The 22,953-nt window shown below is 42.5% G+C and overlaps 1 protein-coding gene across 10 annotated transcripts in view; it reads left to right on the forward strand.

Moving 5' to 3' along the window:
* Positions 1 to 22,953, forward strand: part of EIF4G3 (eukaryotic translation initiation factor 4 gamma 3) — a 419,008-nt gene that overhangs the window by 286,058 nt on the left and 109,997 nt on the right. For all 10 annotated transcript variants that reach the window (XM_030222062.1, XM_030222064.1, XM_030222063.1 and 7 more), the window contains 2 exons: positions 3,854 to 3,942; positions 15,710 to 15,956. In XM_030222062.1, the coding sequence (XP_030077922.1) occupies positions 3,854 to 3,942; positions 15,710 to 15,956 (336 nt within the window). The remainder of the gene's footprint in view (positions 1 to 3,853; positions 3,943 to 15,709; positions 15,957 to 22,953) is intronic.

The raw sequence follows: 22,953 nt of genomic DNA on the forward strand, positions 1-22,953 counted from the left end.
GGGCTTCGTCTTGACATCTTGTAAGATGCTTCACGTGTTCTGGTGTCCTCTACTAGTGGGATATGGTAATTGCATTGCTGCCTAGATGAATATGCCTGGGGTCTAAGGATCTACATTTGAAATTGATTCAGAGCTAGAGGTGTTAATCTGGGCTTCTGTATAATTTGTGGACCTTAAGGTTATTTGTTAAGGGGGTACCTAGTTAAAGCACCTTTTAAGGCATGTTTTATAAAGCCGAGTAGGTGCCTACTTGTGTTTATAAAATGTTAGTATAGATAGCAGGCACAAACGCTTCCACTAGTTGGTGTAAATGTCTGCACCAATATTTAAATGTGTGTAAATTATTGTATGTTGTAATCTACATAGATATTTGTATGTTGTGCCTGAACTCCACCTCTTGCATTCCCTTCGGCGAGGTATGCACCATCGTTTCAAAGTATGTCCTTTTGCACTGGTTGATATTTTATGAGGCCATTTACACGTGTGTGGACACATCCACATGTATTCAACTAAAATACCACCAAGTAGATGCATAGCTTACCACTGTTAAAGTATGCATCCTCTTACAAAATTACCCTCTAAAAGGGGCAATTTTCAAAGCAATCTAGACACATTAAAACAAATACAGCTTGCCCTGTCTGAAGGTTTTCTTCCTCTGGAGTGCTAAAAGTATGCAAAGGCTTGCACAACTTCTGTACAAGATTATAACTGTAATTTTTATGTATATGTGTTACTATTTATAGATTTGCTTTTGTACAACCTGTAGTTCTGGTAGCATGTTGTATGATATTTCCAGAATGCTTAAACTACTTTGTCTCCAGACACAAAATAAATTTTTAAGGAGGTACAATTCAAGTAGTCCCTAAAGGTCATAGGATGGGTGAGGAACCTCCTGTACTGAGGAGCTCTACATCTATCAAGCTTTTAAAAATGTATTTTATTTTATTTGTAGGGGTGACATCCATAATGAATATATGAAAAGTAATGCCTCCATCTCCATTATTCATCAACAGGTGGAAGCTCTGACAAGCCCGGGGGGAGGGCAGAATTCCTCAGGCCCAGCCTCAGCAAGCTTCTTCCAGGTCTGTGTCTCTCCTGCTTCTGCATGCCGGCCAGAACCCGGATGACTGCATTAACGTGATAACCCAGCATTAATTCAGTCATCTGGGTCCTGGCACACAGGAGCAGTCAGACACAGAAGATAAGGGAGTGGGGGGAGAGGTGATCTTGTCCCGGGCCCGGCTGTGAATCTCGGCGACCCTGGACAAGCCTCACGTGTTCACTTGTTTTATGAAATCTCTTCCCTCACCTCAGTTGGCAAAAAGTGTCTGTCTGAAGAAAGAGTCCCTCCAGTTGAAATTCACTGCCACATAAAAGTTGTTGATGCAAATACTGTACGTCGCTGGGCCAAAAAGTGTAAAAGTTGTGGGCTGGGAAGGGCTGATTTGTGTGAGAAAGGTTGATGAGCTTGTAAAGGACAGTTGGAGGATCACTGTAAACACTATGTTGCAACCCTGAAAATTTTAAAAGAATGATTGAGAAGAGTTTAGAAGCACAAGAAGGGAAGTGGTGTTGCAACATAACAACCGTAGGCCTCACAAAGCATGAAACACCACAGAGCAATTGTTGGATCCCTATCCGCCATACAGCCGAAACTTAGCACTGTGCAATTTCTATCTTTTTCCAAACTTAAAGGAAAAATGGAAAGGACTGTGAACAACTGGTTGAAGAGACAAAATGTGTAGTTCATTTGCGACAGCTTTCAAAAACTGGTCCATCGTTGGCAGCTTGTTGAAAAATGTATCCCAAGAAAACATGTCTCGCCAGTTGGCATTCGGGTTATATGTCTCGATTTAAAAAAAAATTATATTAAGGTAGCTTTTAGCTATGAGCGTATGAGGAGTGATTTCCTGTTTGTCCTCAGAGAAGCCAAAGCTTTACCTGGAAGAAGTGTTCTCAGGTTTTCTATGCAGTAAATGTGGAAATGAATGTCAATGTGGAGATCCATTTTTGAACTTGATGTATCTGTTCACTGGTCTTTCCTCATGCCACACATTAGATTCCATTCAATTAAACTTTTGGGGGGTTATTTTATGCCCAAGCATTCATGACTCCTTATGTACAATTCTTTCCCACACATTGGGTTGAATAGAATAAAAAGATTTGGAGGGCAGGTCCAGTAATCAGGGAAGCTAGGGTTAAAATCCCACTGCCCTCCTTGTTATCTTGGGAAAGTCACTTAACTGTCCATTGCCTCATGTACAAATGTACCCCTCTGTTTACTAAGCTGTGCACTAATGCCAACACAACCCATTTACTTTGAATGAACTGTGTTGGCTTTGCTGCTTTGTTTAGTAAACAGAGGGATTAGATTGTAAGCTCTCTGGGGACAGAAAAATACCTACTTATATGTAACTCACCTAGAGCTTCTGAGAAAAGGTATGAGTTAAATCTACATGTAAAAATAAATAAAATTTCATCCCTTCCTTCTGGGAATGAGCACTGAAAACTGAACTTCCCTACTTAGCCTCTGCTGGGTACTTGCTATTAACTGTCTTTGGCTGCTATCTGACACTGGATGTACAGCTTAGTGAACCACTGGTCCAATTCTGCAAGACAGTTCTGTGGAAATAAAGATAAACATGTAAAGTCGTGGGTGATGCCTTAGCATAAGGTGTCACAACACATACAACTTGTTAGTTGACCTGTGTAAGTGGACTAATATGGCAGCCTTACTGCTACTCAAGGTTAGAATTGATCAAATCTAATAGTTGTGTTATATTTTTTAATGATATTACTTTGTATTTTGTATACCTTGTTAAGCATAATGTATGTCACGTAGTTTTCACAGTGAAATAAGTAACTCAGAATAAATGTAAAACAGAAAAATACAATTTGAGAGGGAAAATGTGGTTTGTGAAAAATGATACTTTGCATGTGTGTGTTTCTTAGTTTATATGTAAATATCTAAATGGTATATTTTCATGTTTATAGCCCGCTTTTATCCAAGGCAGGGAACACAATAATGTACATAATTAAAACATTCACATCAAATCTATTGACATCAGACAATGGGCATTTGAAAACAGGTAATGCTTCAACATCAGTTTGAAAGTAGACATTATTTTGTTGTGACAGGTTCAAGTTCAGTTTGTTCCATTCACTAGGGCCTGTGATTGAAAAAGTACCAATCTTCGTTTAAATCTCACATGTCGATAATTGGGCACCTCAAACATACAAGTATGCATAGAATATAAATATCTTAATGGCATGTACTGTCGTAAATTGTCATGCAGATAAAAAGATGAATTGTACTAAAGTCCTAAACAGGAATAATTTAAATTTAACTCTTCTTAAAATCAGTAGGGTAGCCTCTGATTAGATTGTAAGCTCTGTCGAGCAGGGACTGTCTCTTCATGTTCAAGTGTACAGTGCTACGTACGTCTTGTAGCGCTATAGAAATCATAAGTAGTAGTAGCCTTGGAAGAATGCAACTGTAGTGGAATCTTCAGGCTGTGCCTTTACCTGGAGATAAATGACATTCTCTAATCCTCCTTTGAATTCCTTAATTGTTTTGGGCTCTATAGAAACAGCTTTATAGCTCTTTTCTTCATTAACGTTTATGACAATATACTATAATCAGTGACCCATTTTACATGGCCTGAATATTGTATTCTGTTTTAGCATTCAGAAATGTAAGTGTGCACTGCACATACAACATAAAACATCTGTTTTGTAGTAGCATCACCAAAGGAGCATTTTGATTAATGTTTGAAAGCAGCTGTGCCCCAGAGTCAGCCTGTCCCAACGTCTTTTGATGTTAGCAGATAATGATCTTCAATTTATATTGCAGTCCTACCAACTATAACTGCACCAAAGACGTGGAAGAAACCAAAAGATGGAACTCGAGGCACAGAGGATGTGTTGGAAGTGGAGAATGAGGTAAGGCAAAGCAGTTGTCCCATATGGAGATTTTAGAATGGACATTCCATTGGAAATGACTTTTTCAGACAGTTTCTATAAAGATGAATGTAAGCGCTTCCTCCATAAAGCAGGTAAATGTGATCGTTAACCTCCCCCCCTCCACACACATACATACCTTTTTATCAAATTGCATTGGCTCCCGATTCAACATTGTGTTTCATTCAAAATTTTGACTCTTGCTCACAAAGCCTTTCACTTGGGTGCTCCTCTGTACCTCTCTGTATTGTCGGTCCCATATACCCCTGCTCATGCTCTTCGTTCGTGGACACTGTACGCTCCTTCCTGGTCCTAGGTTGGCTAAATTAGTCTACCCAACATGCTGCCTTTTATTTCTTAGCCCTGTCCCTGTGGAATTCCCTGCCTGCACATGAGTTCTTCCCCCATTTTAAAACCTTCGACTTCTACAGTCTGTGCCCTGATCGTGGCTGAATAGGTTTGGATGGGTTGGAGTGGAGCTTTTTAGGGGCTTCACTGACAACTTCTGAAGTTTTAGAACAAGGACTGTGCCGGGCAGACTTGTATGGTCTATAACCTGAAAATGGCAAGGGCGAATCAAGTTGCTTGGCTTATACTTATGAAGTATCACATCATACCTTATGTAATGAGTTTATCTTGTAGGGCAGACTGGATGCCGTCATGTACTACATTACTATATTCTTTCACACAGGCCTTCAACATTTAGTCTCAGTGAATTTGCTGGAGGAGTCCGACCTGAAAAATGTTTTATGATCGATGATTGAGAGTCTCTCACTTCTTTTTTTGATGTTCTGTGTGTTTGGGAGATACCAATCTTATTTCTCTTTCCTATACATTATGGCATTCCTTTCTCTTGAGTTTAATTTAGATTTGTTCACAGCTTAGATCCACTGGTTTGGTATATGCAGTATAGCAAGGTTTTAATAAACATAAATTATTATCCCTGGTGAGGAAATACTTCCAAGATAGCACCATTTCCTAGGATTCTGTTTGTTTCCATTTTCATTTGGTCCTGTTGTGCTAGTTCTTTCCAAGTCAGAGCATGGAAAGTGCGGAGATCTCATCACACATACTCTGCACCATTCTATTTCATTTATTATTTTTGTATAATTAAATCTACTGAAAACATTCTTTGGGCTTCCTGGGCAATTTCATTTACTTGCAAGTTCTCTGAGACCCTTTGAGACACACTTGTCACTACTCTGGTTTCAAGACCACTAGCAATATATAACATGGTACAGGACCATTTTGTTTCCTGCTTATGGTGTTAGAACAGCATGTTATACATTAGTGGTGATATGTATGAGTAGTGAAATTATAAAGTATACACTCCTAGGTAATGGGGTGTAATTTTCTAATAGGCAGCTATTTCATGCATATTTATTATAAAGGCATAAGTGAATATGTGCCTTTATAAACTAGGCACCCAGAATCAGCACCAGTGGTTTGCAAATTTACAGGCACAAATTTATACCTGTTTCAAAGTAGGTGTAAATGTGTGTGTATATCCTGTGCTAGAACATGCATAAAATATGTACTTAGGTTGCAGCTTCTTTCCCTTCCCCATTCAAGCTATGACCAATAGCGTGCATAATTTATATGCATTCAACCACAACCTTAACCCAGTAGCAATTATGTTCTTTGAAAGATGCAATGATTTTTTTGTTGTTCCAACCTGATAATGTTATGGAGACCACACACATGAAAGGTGTATAGCCCTGATTCTCAAGGATTGCAGACATATCTGGTCTTCTGGGCTTCTGCAGCATTGTTGCGGTTGTCTGGGTCTTGCTGTGTCCAGATATTTCAGCCATCGTGCTGAAACATCAGTTCCACCTATTTGATTGCAGCAAGACCCAGACAACTGCAGCAACCAGATTAACCTGGCTTTTAGACTGAGTTTATCTACATCTACCTAATGAATATTCATGCTAGATTGTCTGAAAACCAGATCTGTTTATGGTCCTCAAGAATCAAGACTCTTTCCTTTGATCCTCATTCTGACTAGCTTCATATTGTTCTAGGGCAATCAGACTCAACAATTTTTTTTAAACATAGCCCACAAATCCAAGTTACTTCATACATTCCAAAATATAACACAACAAGTAGCGATATCAAAAGCTTGTGAGAAGAAATGTTTTTACTGCTTTTCCTGAATTTCAGATCATTATGAATTTTCTGTAACTCATTTCCAAGGATAAGCAACAGCTTTCTGAAATCTACCTGACTAATAATTTTTAATGGATTCAGAGGAAGTGACATCATCGGCAGGTATAACCACTTGACAGTGAAGCTCTGATGGGGGTAGAGAAAAAGTTTTTTAAATATCTCCAGAATCAGCTGAAAAACTGAAGGAACCTCTGCATGAGTACACAGGAGACCTCAGTGAGCACCTGCAAGCAATTAGAAATATTTAAGTACTAAAGCAGGAGGCGCAAAAAAAAAGTTACAGGTGCAACACGGAAAAGAAGCCCAAACATGACACCTGAGAGTGCAAGAACAGAGGATCAGCGAGAGGAGAGAAGCGAAAAGGTCTCCAATGGTGATACACTATGACAGATACACAAAACTGGATGGCAGAGCTCAAGAGTATGGTGAGTTTTGTGGGAAGAAATCAGCAGTGGAAGAGAAGCAAGGTGAAATCTGGGACGTGGAAGAAAGAACAGAGTGGCAAGTAGTGATTTTTAACACTATTAATAAGAGGACTGAGTTCTTAGAATCTGAGCGAAGAATACTGGATGACTGGGTAGAGGATCAGGAAAATAGATCCTGGCGCTGAAACTTGCAGTTCAGCACATACCTAAGGAATTTAAAAACTGCAAAAAATGGTGGACGAGATATGCAAACTGCTACAGTCTTAGGAGGAGGTTCCCCCCCAAATCAGAAAGAGCTCATGACAGACCAGGGTTAGGAAAGATCAGAACCCCAATGTTTTGAAGGAAGTGCTTCAGAGCAAGACAGCAGCAAGAGATAGTGATGGGGATATAAAGTGGAAATATTTCAGGATTTAGCTTGGATAATGTTGCAGAGAAGGCAGAACATGAAAGCCATGACTGCCTATTTGAAATCTGAAAACAAGATATAGAAGGTTGTTCGCACTGAAAGGCGCTTTCAGATAGGTGAAAACAGAGGAGGAAGCTTAGCAGGCACTGAAGGACTTAGGTTGAAATAATGTCCTCGCAGAAAAAAAGGATGCAGAGCAATCCAGAGAGCACAGCCAGGAAACAGCATGGAGGGCAACAGTTCAGGAGGACCCTGGGTGAAACTATGGGAGATTATCAGATAGGGAATGGAGACAGCAGCAGAAATGGTCCTTTTATGATCCTATACTGGTACTGTTAACTAACTTCTGAAAACCTAAGCTAAGACGAGGATTATCTGTTATTACTAGCTTTATAATTAATACTGCCACTTTACCTCTGCAGACCATCGGAACAGTTTTAGGAAATAGACCTCCTCATAAAGTATTATATTCTGGAGATTATTCTAATCAAACAGGCACTTAAGATTCTATTAGATTAGCTATTGAGGTTTCTTTCTGTTCTCTTACTCCAGTACCCTGCTTATATTTTAGTGCTAGATCTGTAAATAATATTACTCTTTTACAATACCTTGCTCAAGACTCACATTATTGCTGAGACCTGGCTTACCAAGTCAAATAAGCCTGTTTTTCCTCAGCTTTGTCTATTAGGCTATAGTATCATATGAACTTCAGGAAATCACTAAAAACCAACCTCTTCAAAAAGGCCTACCCCAACGACCCCACGTAACCCTCTTCACCTACCAACACAGCAAGACTGTGATCAAACAGGACAACACGCAATCTTCATCCATTCCGACCCTCCACTTATACCTCATACAATCACTATACAACTTCGTATTTGTTAACCACCGACAGGGCAAACGCCTTTGATGGTACTATGTAAGCCACATTGAGCCTGCAAATAGGTGGAAAATGTGGGGTACAAATGCAACAAGTAAACCTAGAGCTGGTAAAAGATGAGGTGGTTTAACCATTATATGTGAGTTTCCTCAACTTACTGATTCTTGGATTCTAAAATCTTGGGTTTGGAAATTCTAATTTCTCAACTTTGAGATGATTTTCAGTTCTATTGGAATCACATTTATCATCTCCTTGGTTCTTGGACTAATGTTCAGATTTTACTGTTGGAAACAATGGAGCTAATTTTCAAAGTACTTAGACTTGCAAATTTCCATAGCTTACTATGAGGCACATTTTCAAAACACTTACAAATTTACATAGGGGCTTATTTTCAAAGCACTTAGAATTACAAAGTGCTTTGAAAATATGCCTCTGTCTCACTATACTTCTCTTTTTTCAAGATTATATATATATTAGGTGATTTGAATTTATACCTAGAGCATGATTTTGATCAACATGTTACAAGTTTTAAATCATTTATGATTGTAGATTTTCCCTACTCCATCTAATCATGAAAAGGGACATACCTTAGATATTATTGCCTCATATCCATCTAATTTGTTTATTTATTGCCTTTATACCCCACATTTTCCCACCAGGTTACATATTGGAGGTAATTTGGTGTGATCGGAAAGTTCATTCGAGCCATCGGCTTGATATACTAAGTCTTTACAAAAATCTAAGTAAGATTATCATCATTTAGAAAGAGCATGGAGTCAATCTAGAGAGATTATAACTAAACTTTTTTGGAAACCGCAATTAAATATAAAGCTGAACTTGGTCTTTAAAAAAAAATCTAAATTCTCTGGAATTCAAAGTAGCAAATTCACCAACCAAATCCTAATGCTGAGGAACACAGAGTAGATAGAAATAGTGTTCAAACAGATAGCAAAGATTTATCAAAACGTGTACTTTAAAATTTCCTCCAAACAACAACATAAAACAGTCTGTAAGCATTCCCCCCCCCCCCCCCCCAAAAAAAAAAAAAAAACAATGCCAACCACTGCAGCTGGAATAAGTGCAGATATTCAGTGTCAGTATTTAGATAGGGCAGTCAGTCCTGGCGCTGTCCAGATAACAGTGATATATTCAGCTCACTGGCCTGATAGCTAACAGGCTGAAATTAGGACAGCCTTTTTATTGCCCCAACTTATCCAGATAGTTAGTAGTTAGCAGACTGAAACCCTGGTGCTATCCGGATGCTACAGGGCTTAGTCTGCAATGATCCAGATAATACTGCTGAAAATTGGTGACTAGCTCCAGTCAGTGACACTTATCCATAGCAGGTGCTGCTATCAGATAAGTGCATTTGAATATTGAGCCATGAGTAAGTAACTTCAGTTATGTAGATTCCCACTATTCCAGAACCTGTGGGAACTAGTTGTGTCCATCAACCAGCAGGAGGAGATAGAGAATAGGAAACTGAGCTGAGACATATCTTTCATGGCATCCAGTCTAGTTTCTCAGTATTTTCTATCTCCACCAGGTAAATGGACACACTTTTTATCCTCTAGTTCTGAGTGATTTGCTCCTGGTCCATTTGGCCAACTGATCTGTACTTGAGCTTTGCGGGTGGCTTGAGTCTACAGAGTCGTCTATGTGGAGGTCTTCAGATCCCTATGTCTGGTGTCCCGCAAATTTACTTCTTTCCCTTCCCTGTTTCTTGAGGAGCTCTCCTTTTTCAGCACAACAACCTTAAAAAAAAAAAAAGAGAGAGAGGAGAAGGAAAGAGATTTACTGGAGCATGTGGGACAGAGTTTGTCCTGATTCTTTCTCATCTGGGATAAGACATGTAGACTGTGAGCTTGGGGGGAGCATCTTGCAGTTGTAAGTCTGACTAAAGTTTGACTCAGAACAACTTGTAGGGCTGCATGTTCTACATGGTGCAGTTGAGGGATCCTGACTCACCACTTGGGACTCTGCAGTGCTGTGCTTGTGCCAGTCAAGGTGAATGGTGACTCCCATGAAGGCTAAGCGGTTTTCCTGCTGTGGGACCCACCAGCTGGCATCAGGACATTGCAGTGCGTGCAAGCCGGGACTCCCGTGAGGAAAGGGTCGGGAGCAGCATCTGAATATGCAGGGGACTTTGAATTCTTGGGCAGGGCTTGTACACAATTTGCTGCAGGTGAGCATGGGAACTGGCATCATTTTGTCGGGAGCAAAGCCACCATTTTACAACCTCAGGGCCTGACAGAGCATTGAACTTCATCGGGATCTTTCTTTTCTTCAGAGTGTATATTGCTCTTACATTAGGCCTATTTACTGAAGCAGGGACGGTCAGAGTTGCTGCAAGGTACTTCAGTGTCCTGTCCCTCTGCCTCTCATTTAGCATCATCTGTCCACTCCTAGAGCTCTATCTCTGCTTCTCCCTCCTTATCTGATGTGACCTCTGTCTGTTTAGAAGAACCGTCATTGAAAGAGCTGTTAGAGGAGGGAGAGCTCCCTGGGGAAAATCCACTATTTCTGGGATAAGCAGTATAAAATGTTTTGTACGTTTTTGGGGTTTTGCCAGGTATTTGTGACCTGGATTGGCCACTGTTGGAAACAGGATGCTGGGCTCGATGGACCTTTGGCCTTTCCCAGTATGACAATATAGTAGTAGTAGTAGTACTTATGTACTCCTGAAGAGGGTGATGACTTGAAAGTACTACGGTTGTTTCCAGTGGCGTAGCGAGGGCGGCTGACACCCGGGGCGGGTCACCGCTGTGCACCCCCCCCCCCGGAGTGCATTATTACCACTGGCGCTCCGCCCCGCCAACTGCACGTCGTCGCTGGGAGCTGCGTCGGCTCCGTTGGTTCTCTGCTTTCTCTGCCCCGGAACAGGAAGTAACCTGTTCCGGGGCAGAGAGAGCAGGTAACCAACGGCGCCAACACCCCCCAGCGACGTGCACCCGGGGCGGACCGCCCCACCGCCCCCCCCTTCCTACTCCACTGGTTGTTTCATAAAGAGGAGCTTAGTACTCTTATTTCAGAGGCATTAGCAGGGCATTCCATTGAAGAGCCTTCTACTTTGGCATCAGGAGTTCCATCTTTGTCAATCATGAGTGGGCTTAGAGGTCCTTCTAAGGCCTTCCTGATGCATCCAGACATTCAAGACCTGATTACAGCGGAATGGGTCTTACTGGTGCAGGGCTAAAAGTGGGAAAAGCCTTGGCTTGTCTCTACTGTTTGGTTCTGGAGGAAAAAAATTAATTGCAGCTTTCCAAATCGGTGACTATGACGACCACCTTTCTGTTAGAAGGGAGCTTTGCCCTAAATGACCTACAGGATAGGAAACTAGAAAGCTCGCTGAAACAAGTCTTTGAAGTGGCCTCTTTGGACCTTCAAGCAACAGTGTGCAGCTCGTTCTTGGCTAGAGCATGCCTGAAGTGGCAACAGCAGTCTGCAACACAAGATGGACATCATAATGGCCAGCTGGAAGCAGGGTTGGCCTACTTGGCAGATGCTGTTTACAATATGTTATAGGTTACGGCCCGCAGAATTTCTTTCACTGTCATGGCATGCTGGCAAATCTGGTTTTGGCATTGGGCAGCGGATGAAGCATCAGTCACATCTAGTTAAACTGCCCTTTCTGGGCACGTGGCTATTTGGAGCAGATCTTGGTAACTTGGTGAAAGAACTGAGGGAAACTAAGCCACAGCGGTTGCCAGAGAATAAGCTGAAAGTCTCTGGTTGTCTGTCTTCAGGGAGCTGTCATTCTCTTTTTTTGAGATAGCAGACAGTCAGCAATATGATCAGAAGTCCAGCTTTTAGGCACGCCAATATTCCTTTCTTGTGAACAGGAAGTCCTCCCTTCAGTCAGACTGCTAAAACCTGTCGTTTCTTTCTTTATAATATCACCAAAATTCGCCCTTTCCTTTGAGCACACTACCAGAACCCTCATCCACACTCTTATCACCTCTTGCTTAGACTATTGCAAATTGATTCTCACAGGTTTCCCACTTCGCCATCTCTCTCTTCAATCTGTTCAAAATTCTGCTGCACGACTAATATTCCGCCAGTGTCGTTATGCTCATATTAGCCCTCTCCTCAAGTCACTTCACTGGCTTCCTATCCGTTTCCGCATACAGTTCAAACTCCTCTTATTGACCTATAAGTGCATTCACTCTGCAGCTCCTCAGTACCTCTCCACTCTCATCTCTCCCTACATTCCTCCCCGGGAACTCCGTTCACTGGGTAAATCTCTCTTATCTGCACCCTTCTCCTCCATCGCTAACTCCAGACTCAGTTCCTTTTATCTTGCTGCACCGTGTGCCTGTAATAGACTTTCTGAGCCGGTACGTCAAGCTCCATCTCTGGCCGTCTTCAAATCTAAGCTAAAAGCCCACCTTTTTGATGCTGCTTTTAACTCCTAACCCTTATTCACTTGTTCAGAACCCTTATTTTATCATCCTCAAATATTCCCTTATCTCTTATTTGTCCTGTTTGTCTGTCCTAATTAGATTGTAAGCTCTGTCAAGCAGGGACTGTCTCTTCATGTTCAAGTGTACAGCGCTGCGTATGTAGTAGCGCTATAGAAATAAGTAGTAGTAGATAGAGTGCCTAATGCCTCCCGAACTTCGAAATGATGCAAGGCTGATCCACTCTTCTCTTTCTCCAGTAGGAGGACAGCTTCTGGAGTTTTGGGAGATGTGGGCCAAACTCACGTCAGACCAGGGGGAACCAAGGCAGTTGAGGTTCAGGCCACTGTAGACTCCTTGCTTGCACTCCAGGCCATTGTTCTACTTTAGTTCCCCAGGCTGAACTGGGGAACTTCGTCATTGTTCTAAAGAAGGAAGTCACCTTTCGTCCAGTCTTAGATGTCAAAGGTCTAAACCACTGCCTCTGGGTGTCCCATTCTCACATTGAAACACTAAGATTAGTCATAGCCTTGGTTCAAATGGGAGAATTTCTCACCACCCTCGATCTCAAGGAGGCATACTTAAATATACCTATGTGGCCGCCACATCAGAGGTTTCTATGTTTTGCGGTGCTGGGCTGTCTCTTTCAGTTCAGAACTTTGCCCTTTGGTCTCGCCATGACTCCAAGAACATTTGCCACAGTTATTGCGGCGGTGGTGGCGGCTTTCCTTCAGTGCCAGGGAATCAGAGTTCACCCATATCTGGAAAACTGGCTCATTTGTACGTCATCTTATTTGGACAGCATTGTGACGACTGACAAATATGTCTGTTTTCTTTAGTCATTGGGTTGGGTGATCAATTTCGAGAAGAGCAGACTAACTCCATCGCAGACATGAGTATCTGAGCATTCTATTCAACACAGCACAGGAGAGGATCTTCCTCAAGGAGCGCAGGAAGTTGAAGCTAGTTCAACAAATTCATCTTATCAGTCAAGGCAGGCCCAGGGCCAGATACTGAGGTAACAGCAGGATGGAAATTTTGCCATGGGCAAGGGGTCATGCTGCCATTACAGCTGCTGGTCTCTGGTGTCACGGAAATTTGACCTTCATCTTCCTTGTATGCTGGTTGAGGCAGTGGTGGTTGTTGCCCAGGAATTTGACCATCGGAGCTCCCTTTCCAATAACATAATAGCTGATAGTGGACCAATAGGGTTCTCTGCTTCTAGACTTGATGGGCCCTCTAGGGACAGAGAAAGTACCTGCATATAATGTGTACAGTGCTGCGTACGTCTAGTAGCACTATAGAAATGATTAGTAGTAGTAGGGTTTCGGAGCTTCAGGATTTCTCTTGTCGGGGTCCCTTTCTCCGCTTCCATTCTTCTGAAAGTGGTATCATCTCAACCAATCTGTGGAGCTTCTGCCCTTTTTGCAGAGGATGAAGAGGTTCAGTGTTTTTCCTTGAAACTTCTCAGTGTGCGTAGAGTCCTCATTAAATATCTGGAAGTCATGAACGAGTTTCACAAATCGGACAGACTGTGCTTTGTGGTAAGCAGAAGCTAGGCCTAATGGCTTCCAAGCCCACAATTGCTAGATGGCTGAAGGAGACTATTGCGTCGGTTTATTTGCTTGTGGGAAGAAGGTTCCTCGGACTTTGTGGGCTCTTTCTACAAGGCATAAGGCAACATCCTGAACAAAGACTACCTTACTGTGTCTGCCAGATATTTGCAAGGCAGTGACACGGTTGATGCTGCACATCTTTGCCAAGTACTACAGGATTGACGACGTGGCATACTCAAAAGACAGTTTGGGGGCTTTGATCCTCGGGGCAGCGGTGCCAGGATACCACCCACTCTAGGTCCTGAAATAGGGGCAATTTACATAATGGAAGGAGAACTTAGGTCTTACCTGTTAATTTTCTTTCTATTAGTCCTTTTCACTATTTCAAAGGCCTGCCCGAGATTTCTGGGATGTTTAATCAATACGAAGTAATGGGTCAAATAACGACTGTCACCTTGCATGGTGCTTTCTGCGTATCTCTTGTTCTCTGCAAGTTGTCCAGAGATGAAAGGTCCACATATGTTTGCTGTCTGGTTAGTGTTGCGAGTTGGTTGTAGTTGTATATAAATATCGAGGAGCTGAACTGGATGCCAAGAGAGTCTCAGCTCAATTTTCAGTTCTCTATCTCCACTTCTTGGTTGATGGATGGAATTATCCCACAGGTTCTGGAATAGTGGGAAGGACTAATGGAAAGCAAATTATCAGGTAAGACCTAATTTCTTCTTAGAGATAATATTCAATAACATATCCGGCTGAAAGACTTTTTGAAAAATGAAATTAAAGTTGTCATGTTTCTGGGATCAGTACACATCACACAAACTCAACAGGCCGGATAGTCCATATGGTCTTTATCTGCCTTCATTTTTCTCTGTTTTTATACACATTGTTTTTGGGGCATAAAATTTGACTGTTATACCACACTATTTGTAGAACTTCACTTCATGAAAAATACTATCTGAATATGGTCCAGTGACACTCAGTTTTCTGAGTCACTGTCTTCTGCATATCATTAATTTGTCAGAAGAATAAGAATAGATATGTTTGAAGAATGATAAAAGAAACAGTGCTTTGGTGCCAGACACTGGACAGAAACTGCACAGTAAGAAGTGTGGAGATATGTTAGTTTGGCTTCCTTTTTTTTTAATCGGCTACAGTGAGTTGATTGTTTACTCTTTCCAAAAATACTAGGACTAGGGAGCACACAATGAAGCTACAAAGTAGTAAATTTAAAACAAATTTGAGAAAATTTTTCTTCGCTCAACGTGTAATTAAACTCTGGAATTCGTTCCCAGAGAATATAGTAAAAGCAGTTAGCGGGGTTTTAAAAAGGTTTGATGCCTTCCTAAAGGAAATGTCCGTAGACCATTATTAAAATGGACTTGGGGAAAAACCACTATTTATTAAATGTATTATACTGTTTTGGGATCTTGCCAGGTACTTGTGACCTGGATTGGCCACTGTTGGAAACAGGATGCTGGGCTTGATGGACCTTCGGTCTGTCCCAATTACGTATGTACTTATGACCTGCCAGGTTCTGAAGCCAAATAGCCAGCCAGCGTGCCACCAAAGACCTGCTTGTCAGGGTTGTATGACAAGATACTTAGATGTTCTTTCTGTTCTCCCTTTGACATATCTTCCTTTGTAGTTTTACAGAGAGATTCTGTTTGTTGTCAAGCAGGAAGGGTGTTACAGTGGACCAATTATTTGTCTGTATTTTCTACCATTCTGGCTCAATATGCCACTGCCTCATGTATAGCTGTTTAATGGAAACATATGGGAAACAGTTTATATCCATTCTGCTGATTGTTGTAGAATTTGTTGGATCACAGAAGTTCTGTTATTAATTCTGTTTTGTTTACCTGGGAAAGGGAGTTACATGTTGTGTTAAACTTTGTTTGCTTGTGCCTCAGCCTAAAGTGGAAGAAGAGTTTTCAGGTGACAGAGTGCTTGAATCCGAACAGGATCCGAGCCATGGTTTTCAGCCAGAGAAAGACCTTTCTGATGTTCAGAAAACAAAAGCTATGGAAGAGAACGGAGAGCAGGAAGTGGAGCCTGTACATAATGGCACAGAAAACCTATTTGAGAATGAAGGAGCAGATGCTAACTCTGGCTCCACAGAGGGCTCAGAGGATGGCCTGATATACCAGTATAAACCAGGTAAATCCTGTCTGTCTCGTAATTGCTATGCAATGCTGCCTGTTTACTAATCTTAGAAAGAAACTTGCTGTGCGCCTCAGCTGACGTCTAGCTATGAAGTAATGAGGTTTAGAGATAATCATAGACCAGCTGATAAAACAAACACAAATAAGGCATGCCAACTTAGGTACACCTAATGAATCAATAATGTGGCAGTTCTATAAAGTGGTGCATGATTTAGGCACCCCCAATGCTGTTTGCTTAGCACTAATTCTATAAAGGCATCTGAGCGTCAGGATTCCATTCCAGAATGATGAGAGTAAGTTGGCATTGATGCACCTAAAGAAAGATGTCAACAAGTACGCCAAGTGAATGTCACTTGTAATTATTGGCACCTAAATGTGCCCTGAAGAGTGTGTATATTATAGTATTCTGTTCGTTATTTGTGTGCCTTAGAGACACACCCACGTGTGCACCCCTCAAACGTACACAACTAAGCGGTTTTACCGGGTATGTTCTAGAATAGCACCTATCACTTGACATGCATAAGTGCCAACTTCTGACACCAGTCGGGCAATAAGTGCTCTTCTATAACCTATCTTCAGGTACCAACTTATAGAATTGCCCTTTAAAATATTTTGGGCTTTATCAACTATTTTTTTTTTTACAAAAGGATATTAATTCACTTTAGTGGAGGAGTGCCCTAGAGGTTAGGGTGGTGGACTTTGGTCCTGAGGAACTGAGTTCGATTCCCACTTCAGGCACAGGCAGCTCCTTGTGACCCAAGTCACTTAACCCTCCATTGCCCCATGTAAGCTGCATTGAGCCTGCCATGAATGGGAAAGCGCGGGGTACAAATGTAACAAAAATTAAAAATAAAATAGTTTCAATCTGTTAAAAAACGCAACTAGTAGTGATGCATTAAAATGTGTAAACAGATATTGTGTTTTTCATCCATGTGGAGAGTGTCAGCTTCTGTTCACTTAGAATTCATCAAAATATACAATTTGACCAGGAGTGCCTAAACTTTTGCACACAGCAGTAAATTTGCATGTATGTTGTTCGGTTGTTTGTTAGGAACATACAGCTTTATGGCTCGCCTCATTTTTAATATTTGACAGTTATAGCCTGTGACCCATTTTAGATACTTGAGTGTTGCATTCTGTTTTCACCATTCAGAAATGTTAAGTGTATGCTACCTACACAGCAGAAATTCTACTAGCAGGTTGAGAGAGACCATTCACTATATTGATTGCATAATATGATTATGTATCTTAGAGACATTCATACATTAATTGATCTTTTCTTAGCTTTGACTTGTACTGTAACAACTTTTTTTTGAGAGGGGGGACCCTAGAATGGAGTGTCTGCTTCCTAAACAGATGCGAAGAGAGGGGAAAAGAGCAAAGAAAGTAAACATTTTTTTTTAAAATATATTGTTACAAATCTGCATAAGTACTTGTCTGTTCCCTGTGTAGAGGTTGTCCATTACTAACAAATAAAAGATTTGGTGTAAGTGTTTTAGATCAGACCGCGATAATTCTGGCTTTTTAACATCTACACTGAGTGGTTTGCGCCCAAAAGAATAGATGCTGAGCCTCCCTAGCCAAATAGGTAAATTACCTCTTGCTCCTCAAAGCTGTACCAATTGCTTGATGCCAGGCTGTGCCAGACAGATTTTCCCACAATCTGTCCCACAACTTGAATTGACACCAGGGATCTGAGAGCCAAGAGAATTAATGTTGCCTAAGACAGCTATTTTTGGAGGTGAGCATGCTCTCTCTGGCTCAGGCAACACTGTGCCAGTCTCCAGGTACACACATTGTGGTAAAATGACACACAATATTGTGTATAGGGAACCCAAAAAGGTTAAAGAAGTCAAGAACTTGTGCCTCAAGTCCTGCCTCTGGGCTTCTTTGGATAGAAGAGAATTACAAGAACAATTACCAGATCTGCATAACGCAGTTGTTACAGACGTTCTCCGAGGACAAGCAGGGCAACACTTATCACGCTATTCAGCGTTCCATTTCTTTCTGAAGCCTTTGTCATCATATTACTGCACGTGCACAGGTGTCTTCCCATCTGACATGAGCACACCAGCTGTCTGTTTTCTTCCATGGAGAAGAGCAGCCACAATCTGACTGTCTCTCTTCAGTGTGAGATTTTTCTCTTTCAAGCACCTTCCTTTGGTACGGTGGACCTTTTTATACCCATTTTTCTTCGTTTTTTGTTGTTTCCTAAATTCCTTTTTATTTTCCATAACATTTTCAGCCTGAAGGTGTATACCCTAAAGGAAAGGAGAAATGCAGTGATATGATACAGATGTTTATTTGAAAGGTATTAATATACAAATGAACCTTTTCCAGAGGCAGGAAAGCTGTAGAACTAGACATGAATTGAGGTTGCATGGGAGGTCAAGTTAGGAGTAACGTCAGAAAGTACTTTTTCACAAAGAAGGGTGTTTGATACCTGGAATGCCCTTCCAAAGGAGGTTGTAGAGATGAAAACCGTAGTGGAATTCAAAAATGTATGGAATCCAAAACAAACTTAACAGTGCTTAGTTGGCAACTCTATTAATTGGGTGATAAGGTCAGTACCAGGCAGACTACTCCAGTCTGTGTTTCAGTCATGACTGGAATGGGGCTTTGATAGCAATTCCAGTATTTGGGGAATAGGTCCAATGCTGGGCAGACTTATATGGTCTGTGCCCCAAAAGTGGAAAAGGCAGATGAAGATCAAGTATTCATATGTAAGATCACATCATACCATATTCTGAGAGTTAATCTTGTTGGTCAGACTGGATGGATCGTACAGGTCTTTATATGCCGTCATCCACTATGCTACTATGTTTAAGTTTTCTTTATTTTTCTGCTGCTCTTTCGACCCACTTAGGCCTGAGCACCTGGTCGTGATTTTTTTTAAATTTTGAGTTGTTTCATTTCACTTAAGATGTTTTTGCCCTAATTTCCCTTAAAATTCCCTTTTAAGAAGTGTTCGAGGTGCGACAAGGTCATCTCTGTGACTGACCCTCACAATTGTTGATTGCCGTGCCTAGGACCTGACCATAAGGTTTCTGGTTGTCATGTCTGTACTAGACTACAGAAGAGGATGCACAAAAGTTGAGAGGCCCAGCGTGAGATCTTTTGGCACTTCAAAGTCCAGTCCATCAGCATCAGAGGCATTTGTACCCATGGTTGACAGAAATTCATTGGACACTGGGGGAGCTCTGATACTTATGAAGTCTTCTCCTGCCTCGACATTATTATTATTAACATTTGTATAGCGCAACCTGACGCACGCAGCGCTGAACATGTGACACAGAGAGACAGTCCCTGCTCAGTAGAGTTTACAATCTAAAATAACACAGACAGTCAAGACAATTAAGGGCGAGGGAAGTAGTGGGTGAGAAGGAACGGGGGGGGGGGGGGAGAGGCAAATGAGTAGTGGCTAGGAGCCAAAAGCAGCAGTGAAAAGGTGGGTTTTCAGCATAGATTTGAAAACAGGTAGAGATGGAGCTAGACGTACAAGCTCAGGAAGCTTATTCCAGGCATAAGGTGCCGCGAGAGAAAAGGAACGAAGCCTGGAGTAAGCAGTGGAGGAGAAGGAGGACGACAAGAGAGATTTGTCCAGTGAGCGGAGGTCACGGGGAGGAATGTAGGGAGAGATGAGAGTGGAGAGGTAATGGGGGGCTGCAGAATGGATGCATTTAAAGGTCAGTAAGAGAAGTTTGAACTGTATACAGAAGCGGACAGGGAGCCAGTGAAGTGACTTGAGGAGTGGGCTAGTGTGGGTATAACGATTTTGGCGGAAAATAAACGTGCTGCAGAATTTTGGACAGACTGGAGAGGAGAGCGATGACTGAGCGGAAGACCAGTGAGAAGTAAATTGCAATAATCCAAGCGAGAGGTGACAAGGGTGTGGATAAGGTGTTTGGCAGCGTATTCAGAAAGGAAGGGGCGAATTTTGCTAATGTTGTAGATAAAGAAACGACAGGTTTTGGCGATCTGTTGAATATGTGCAGAGAAGGAGAGAGAGGAATCAAAGGACACCAAGATTATGAGCCGAGACAGGGAGGATGTGAGAGCCATTAACAGAGATAGAGAATGGGGGAAGAGGGGAGGTGGGTTTAGGGGGGAAAATGAGAAGTTCAGTTTTAATCATGTTTAGCTTCAGATGGCGTAGAGACAGCCAAGCAGCAATATCAGACAAGCAGGATGAAATTTTGTCCTGGATTAAGGTTGAGATTTCAGGGGTGGAGATGTAGATCTGAGAATCGTCTGCGTAAAGATAGTATTGAAAGCTGTGGGATGAAATCAGGGTACCAAGGGAAGAGGTATAGATGGAGAAGAGGGGAGGGGTCCAAGGACAGAACCCTGATGCATACCAACTGAAAGCGGGATGGAAGTTGAAGAGGAACCACCAGAGTGAACACTGAAAGTGCGAAGTGAGAGGTAGGAGGAGAACCAGGAAAGAACAGGACCCTGGAATCCAATCGAGGATAGCGTATCTAGGAGTATGGTGTGGTCAACAGTGTCGAAAGCAGCAGATAGGTCAAGAAGGATAAGGATAGAATAGAGACCTCTGGATTTAGCCAGCAGCAGGTCATTAGAGACTTTGGTAAGTGCAGTTTCAGTAGAGTGAAGAGGGCGGAAACCAGATTGGAGTGGGTCAAGAATCGGTTGAGAAGAAAGAAAGTCAAGACAACAACGGTGAACGACATGTTCAAGTAATTTGGAGAGGAAAGGGAGATGGGGCGATAGTTGGAGGGACAGGTAGGGTCAAGTGAGGGTTTTTTAAGGAGTGGAGTGACAACAGCATGTTTGAAGGCCATAGGAACAATTGCAGTGGAGAGTGAAACATTAAGGATGTGACAGATGACAGGAATGATAGGCGAGATGGTGTTAAGTAGATAACAGGTAGAGGAACAGGTAGTACATTTAGAGGAGGAAAGAAGAAGGGCAGTTTCCTCAGTAGAAACTTCAGAGAAGGAGGAAAAAGAGGGAGAGGAAGGAGAGTAGGGGGTGTGGACTAAGGGAGAGAGGTGGGGAGGGTTTGGATGAAAATTCAAGGTTAATCTTACGGATTTTATCGTGCAAGTGCTCAGCTAGGGTCTGAGGAGAAAGAGAAGGGGGAATTGGGGACGGGGCCACTTTGAGAAGAGAGTTCAGCGTGGCGAAGAGAAGTCGAGGGGTAGCACCAAGGGAATTTGTCAATTGGGTGAAGTAATCCTGTTTGGCCTGTGAAAGGGCAGACTGTAAGGAGTTTAGCATGAATTTGAAATGAATGAAGTCAGCAAGGGTGCGGGATTTAAGCCAAGAACGTTCAGCAGAGCGGGCACAGGAACGAAAGTAGCAGATTTTAGAGGTCAGCCAAGGCTGGGGTTTGGTACGCCTAGTAGGACGGGGCATGGGAGGGGCAAGAGTGTCCAGAGGAGAGGATAGTATTATAGGAAGAAATGGCTTCATTGACAGACTTAGAGTGGTGGAAGAGACAAGGTTAGAGACACAAGAGGACAGAGTAAGGGGGTCAATAGCTTGAAGATTCCTAGATGTGGGGGTTGAGATTGGGTGGGACTGAGGAGGAGGGTGCTTAAGTGTGAAGGTTAATAGGTAATGGTCAGAAAGGGGGAGAACTGAGGAACAGAAGCTGGAGGGAAAGCAGGTAGAGGAGAGGATAAGGTCGAGACAGTGACCATTTTGGTGGGTGGGTGCAGAGGAGCACAGTTGAAGATTGAATGAGGACGTTAAGGCAAGAAATTGGGAAGCATAAGAGTCAGAGGAATCATCAGTATGGATGTTAAAGTCACCAAGGATGATGGAGGGGGATGTAGGATCATGAAAGAAGGAAAGCCAGGCGTCAAAGTCAGTGAGAAAGGATGAAAGAGACTTATCAGGGGGTCGATAAATGACTGCCAGTCGGAGAGGCAGAGGAGTGAAAAGGATGATGGAGTGGACTTCAAAGGACAAAAAGCAGTGAGACTGGGATGGAAGAAGAGGTTGGAATTTGCAGGAGGGAGAGAGTAGCAATTCCAACGCCACCACCGCGGCCGGCAGGGCGAGGGATATGAGAGAAAAGATAACCACCATGGCAAAGGGCCACAACAGAAGTAGAGTCATCAGGGGAGAGCCAAGTTTCAGTTAAGGCAAGTAGATGGAGGGAACGAGAAATGAAGAGGTCATGAATATAGGGAAGTTTATTGCAGATGGAGCAGGCATTCCATAGGGCGCAAGAAGAGAGTAAGGGGGAAGTAGAGGAATAGAGATGAGATTAGATACGTCACAATGTGGTCTGCATAAGTAGGAAGGGGAGGACCAGGATTGGGATTGATGTCACCAGCTTGAGAGTAAGAGAAGGAGTAAGAGAGAACGGAGGAGAGTAGGAGAGGTGTGGCCACGAAGGCGTCGAAGGAGAGAGGTACTCGGGTAGAATGGGGAAGGCACAATGGAGGGAAGAAAAAGATGAAGATTAAAAGCTGAGAAGGAGGAAGGGGGTAAAAGAGAAGGTGAGGTGATTAAATCAATGGATGGGCAGTGAGTTCCTGTAATGGACAGTGGTAAGGGGTGAGGGAAACATTAGGAAGGGACAGGGCAAGGAAGAGAATGTGTATAGGGGCCATAAATTAAGTCTGAAGTACTTTCAGGTGCTAGGTGGGAACGGCAGTTGAACTTTCAGGTACTAAGTAGAAACAGCAATTGAAACATCAGATCAATAGCTGATGGAAGGAAGGCTGGAATCAAGGCTGAAGACAAGCGAGGCTGGTACAGTAGGATCAAAGGCTGGAACAGAAGGACCATAGGCTGGAGCAGATGAGGCTGAAGATGAGCAGGACTGGAACAGGCTGGAGCAGAAGGACCAAAGGCTGGAATAGAAGCATCGAAGTTTGGAGCAGATGAGGCTGATGACGAGCAGGACTGGAACAAAAGGACCGAAGGCTGGAATAGTTGAGGCTGAAGATGAGCAGGACTGGAACAGAAGGACCACTGGCTGGAGCAGATGAGGCTGAAGACAAGCATTGGAT

Source organism: Microcaecilia unicolor, chromosome 13 (genome assembly GCF_901765095.1).
Source record: "Microcaecilia unicolor chromosome 13, aMicUni1.1, whole genome shotgun sequence".
NCBI lineage: Eukaryota > Metazoa > Chordata > Amphibia > Gymnophiona > Siphonopidae > Microcaecilia > Microcaecilia unicolor.